Genomic DNA, 5,313 nt, shown 5'->3' on the forward strand with positions numbered 1-5,313 from the left:
ATATGTAATGCTCCCCTCACACACCTATGAGGCACATATATATTGTGTGTATTTATGTGTGTGTATATATATATATATATATAAATATTATTTTTTATTTTAATTTTTTTTGGTGTAGACCATTTCAATTCGTCACATTATTATTGTTTCATTTTATGGGGGGGAAAACAAAAAACAAAAAAAGAGGTGAATTACAATGGTACAGACTACAGAGAAGTTGAGATCCAAAAAGGAATTGATGGCAAGTACATCAATGACTGCATATTTTTTCATTTATTTAAATTTAGTTGGTCAGGAGACTGCATAGTTAAAAATGGCACTTTAAAGTTAGCACAAATCAGGAAGCACAACACGATCCTAATAACTCAAAAAGATTTGTTGTTTTGTAATTCCTCCAAGGAGCAGCAATGCCGTGATATAACCCTGACCTCTTTTGAGCAATGAACGGCCTTTCAAAGCAAAATTAGCCATTATGCCCCCACTAAAAGACATAGCATGTGTTAAAAAATAAAATTTTAGGTCTGCCTCATGTCAAGCATTTTTTGTGTCTCCTCATCTTTGCCTATCTTATCGGTTTTCATGCGGTGCAAAAGTTCATCCACTTCTTTACCACCTCTTATATTGGCTTTGATTAAAGCATGGTACATCTGCCTGTTCACTGGGATGACAGTCCTCAGTGAGCTCACAAAAGCTTCCACATCTCCAATAGTGCCTTCATCACCAAGCCAAGACAGTATCCCTGTGATCACCTTCAGGTTGGGTTTCCATCCTTTCTTCTCCACGTGTAGAGACAAGGCTGCTTTCAAGCATTCCAGAGCTCTCTCCATCTCACCCTTATCCAGGTATTTAACTGCCACTATGCTCCAACTGTTAGGAGTGGTGGCCTTTCCTTTCTCCATCAAGTCTTTAAGAATTGCTTCTGCTTTCTCACATAAACCCTTTTCAGAATACCCAATAATGACAGTATTGGGTACTCGAAAATCGTAACAGTTACCGGATGATTCCCACTCCTTTAGTACATTCTCAGCGTCTTCAAGCTCACCAAGCCTCACAAGAGACTCTAGCATGTTGATAAAATCCCTGTTTATGCATCTCTTACAATCACTTTTCTCCAGGCCCCATAATCTCAAGACCTCGTCCTTCTTCCCTATACTAGAATAAAGTGAGATTAGATGGTTGTAGCCAAGCCCATCTTTCTTATCTAGCTTCTTTTCTGCATTCTCCAAGGCATCAATCGCCTTATTGGTTAGGCCAGCTTTTATGTAGAAATTAGCAGCTACAGTGTAAGTGTTCCAATCCATGACAATATGAGGTTGGCACTCCATCTCTTTTAACATCTTCTCCATTCCCTCAAGATCAGATCTTACACCATAAGAATTGATGCAGATTCTGTAGCTGAAATTGTCAGGGGAAACATTGTTCTCCTTCATCTCCATTAGCACATCTGGAACTTTCTCGTGCTGGCCAACATTTGTGTATAGACACATAATGTCATTGTAAGTGAGAGGCGATGAAACAAAACCCATCTCCTTCATTTTTTGCAAATGGGAAAGGGACTTCTCAATTTGGCGCTGGCGGACATAGCAATTCAATAGAGCACCATACGTCTTATCAGTCTTGTCCTGATCCTTCAACTTATCAAAATAACTTTCTGCAGAATGAAATCCATGAACCTTACCGACGAGATCCAACTGCACCGCATGTTCACTCGGCGAAAAAATACATATACCCTTTTTATTCATCCACTCAGATACCTGCACCACAAAGTTGGAGATTAGGAACAAATCACTCACAGCAAAATTCTTAATATCATAAGTACATTAACTAATCCAATCTTGGCAAAATCAACTACTCTACTGAAATTCCTTTCCAAGGATTTCTGTGCTTCAAACGATCAACAAATTTATATACGCAAAATCAATTACTCTACTGAATATGATTCTCTCCATTTCAAGCGAAGTGGAGACAGTCAATTTTACAGTTAAAGTTTTATTTCTTGTATCTTATAGTATATGATAACCCATCATTTAAAGTTTTAGATGATTTATAATATTAAATCTGAACCATGAAATGTATCCACAAAAAAATTAAAAGAAGCTATTAAACTAGAAATCCATCCATACCACTTAATAATATGCAACTCAGATAGTAAATGAAACTTAATTTTCATTTCCACTTGCCACATAAACATGCATTATCCTCAGATGGGTAAAACCGTAAAAGGATTTAATTTCTCTCGACCTTTAAATAAAAATTCAAATACTAAAAAACTTAAATTTTCTTTTCCTTTTCCACATTTTCTGAGCAACCAAACAGAGACAAAACCAAAAGCATTCAGCGAATTTAGAGAAATTACCAACCTGGAGGGCCTGCGTGAACCTCTTTCGCTTGCGAAGATCGTGAACGATTCGCTGAAGCTCGGCGACTCGTAGCTTGTTCCCATTGTGGACCCAATCATCGAGCTCTGGTACCACGCTTGTCTTCGGATTTCCGAGGGGACTGATTTTGGAGTACAGGCTAGGCTTGTGGGTTCGAGTTCTACTAGTGTAGTACGATCTTCTTGCAATCGCAATTTGGATTAGGGTTTTGGTGAAGAGCTTCGGATCCATTTAGGAAAACAGCTTTTGCGAGTGTTTTACTTGGAATGGAATTTGGGAGAGCAAAGAATAGAAATGAAATGGGAGAGTAGGGTTTAAGGTTTTGGATAAATGGGCTTCCATGTTGGGCTCATTCAGGTATGGGCTTCGAATTGGGTTCCGTCACTAATGTGTAGAAATGAATTCTATATTTTATTCATGTGTCGTTTTAGGGTTTTAGGGCCCGTTTGGTTTGGTTTGTTTAGGGTGAAACAGAGATAATAGAAAATAAAGTAAAGAAAGGTGGAGATAAATGATTTTATGGGCGTTTTGTTGGAGAGAAGAGAAGGATGAAAAATTGGTGGGGTTTAGGTGATTTCTTTCCTATCTCCCCAATAAGGAAAGAAAATATAGGGGAGAAGAATAGTTACAATCAATGACTAAACTACTCATCTTTTTTTCACGTAAACTTTTTTTTAGTAGAGAAAGTTTCAACCTATGACATTCGCTTCTAATGATAGTTCTTTATTATCAGATCAAGATACCAATTGATTTTTGGTGTAGGTGAGGGTTAAACCCTAAATCTCTTGTAAACTTGGTTGCTTTTTCACTTTTATTTTATTTTCTTGGTGTAGCTTTTTCACTTTTTTTTTTTCCTGCGAACTTGGTTGCTTTTTCACTTATTCTTTTTTGGGAGTGATACAAGTTTTGTTTTTTGTTTTTTTTTTCTTTGGTTTAACAATATGTGATTTTTTTTTTTTACTTTTTTTTTTCCTGGGCATAATTTTTCTTTTTTAATTAATTTGTGTGATTGGTTTTTTTTGGTTGTTTGACACTTTTTTATTTTAATTAGGCATAATTTTTTAATAAGGGTATATGAGAAAATTTATAAAAACTCTTTTTTTTTCCATCCCTCTACTTTTCCACTCCAACAAAAAAAAAAAAAAAATGAGGGAAACTAAAATCTTTTGTATCTTCCCACTTTTCTATCTTCTCTCCATTTTCTATCCTCCCATTGGACTCACAACTAAAATTCTTGCATTACATGACTCTTTTTAAGAGTCATATGGCGTGTTAAATAATATACATGAATAGTCTTATATAATTTGCTACATAATAGGTTGAAAAAGATAACTCCAAAATAATTTGGAGTCAAACTTTGTCCATTTCAAATTGCTGATATGGTTTAATGACAAATCATTTTTTTTTTAAACTTTAAAATACGTTGTTAGTCTATAAAATTTACTTATTAAATATTGTGGGAAAATAGGATTCGAACACAATGTAGAGCCCACGGGCCTAGTCTGAGGATGGGTAAAGGCCCACTCGGCATCAATCCAAACTCGACATGTAGGTTAAGTCTGAGGAGGGAAGACATAGAGACCATGCTAATCTAGACTTGACATGTGGACTAAGGTCCGAGGATGGAAAACAAGTAGACCCATCATCCGAGGAGCCCGAGGAATGAATGCACCTTGGGAATGCCTCAGTTGGCCACCTGCACCAAAAGACAGGGCACCGTGGAAGACATCAAAGACGTGCAAGTAAAGAAAAGAGAAAATATGTAGAGAAAGTAGCCATCACCTCTACATTCAATGCTCTACACCAATTTAGCTGGTTGCATTTATGAGAAAAAGACACCTGAACAGTAGTTCCACAGCTCACAACACTCTTTACCACCTTTAACAGGGTCCTAATAGGACACGCATCCCAATTGCTACCTAGAGACGTATGGATGGAGGGTTCGGATGCATTATGAGGGACTATATAGAGGAAAGGAATCCCTCTAGGAAAGGGGTCGGAAAAATAGAACTTGAACAAAAAGGGAAGAGAGCATCAACTTGTACCAAGATTGGAGAAAATAATACATGAACATTGCATTCTCGGACTAGCCCGAGGAAGAGTTTTACACTTGTTCTATGTTTCTTTTCATCATATTGAGAGTCACGACTTCATTGATTTCATACTTGGACCATACAGAGCATTATAGTTGACTTAGAAAGCCTATTCTCTTATAAATTAATTGTGTTGGGGTAGAAATACTGAGTACCACTATTCTAAGTCGGCTTGGGGATCATTTTTTGGGCTCTTACAAATACTTTTAGTTCCTAAAGTTTCAAACAAAGATAGACCCAACGAGGGATGAGGGGGTTCAATGACCTCCCCCCATGCCCCAAATTCCTTACAAGGAGTCTATAGATTATTTGGCACCTAATCGGGTTTTCAGATTAGTTTGTCCTTTCATTGCCAAGAGACAAGTATTAATTACATCTTATTTATAAAAATAAATAAATAAACAAATAAACTGGACTCACAACACTTTTTTTTTTCTTTTTTGATAAAATATGGGAAGACTGAAGGCACTTTTTTTTAAAGAAAAAAAAGACTCACAATATTTTTGGTCTTTAGTAACAAGCAGAACTAAATTTTCCCATATTATGACATTTTTTAAGTTCGAATCAAATTATCTTTCTCACTATACTATAATAAACCTTAGATTTTATTTTATTTTTTTCGCGTTCTAGGTTTTCTCTAGAAACCTTAGGCCTTGAAAACCTTTGCCTGTCCTTGCATAGGCACCTCTTTCCCCTCCATGGTGGAATTTTTTTCTTTTTTCTTCTTTCTACTCTATTAGTCTCGCTTCTCTGCAGGTCTTGCTTCTTTGCCATATAGTCTCAGCGATGGAAGATCTCACAGCTCAATGAGCAAATCATTACTCAATATCAAGGAGAGCACT

General features: G+C 36.5%; 1 protein-coding gene across 1 annotated transcript; it reads right to left on the reverse strand.

Annotated features, from left to right (window-relative positions):
- Positions 1-217: 217 nt before the first annotated feature.
- Positions 218-2,678, reverse strand: LOC126725950 (pentatricopeptide repeat-containing protein At4g21705, mitochondrial). The gene is made up of 2 exons (XM_050430977.1): positions 2,361-2,678; positions 218-1,754 (listed from the first exon to the last, which is right to left on the reverse strand). The coding sequence occupies exons 1-2, from the start codon at positions 2,607-2,609 to the stop codon at positions 516-518; spliced, it is 1,488 nt and encodes a 495-aa protein (XP_050286934.1). The 5' UTR covers positions 2,610-2,678; the 3' UTR covers positions 218-515.
- Positions 2,679-5,313: the final 2,635 nt, after the last annotated feature.

This window comes from Quercus robur, chromosome 5 (assembly GCF_932294415.1).
Source record: "Quercus robur chromosome 5, dhQueRobu3.1, whole genome shotgun sequence".
NCBI classification, from domain to species: domain Eukaryota; kingdom Viridiplantae; phylum Streptophyta; class Magnoliopsida; order Fagales; family Fagaceae; genus Quercus; species Quercus robur.

Excerpts from the sequence above, each read along its gene's own strand:
- LOC126725950 (XM_050430977.1), bottom strand. The coding sequence starts at position 2,609 with ATGGATCCGAAGCTCTTCACCAAAACCCTAATCCAAATTGCGATTGCA. Across the intron at positions 1,755-2,360 it reads GGTTCACGCAGGCCCTCCAG|GTATCTGAGTGGATGAATAA; the intron begins GTTGGTAATTTC and ends TTTGTGGTGCAG.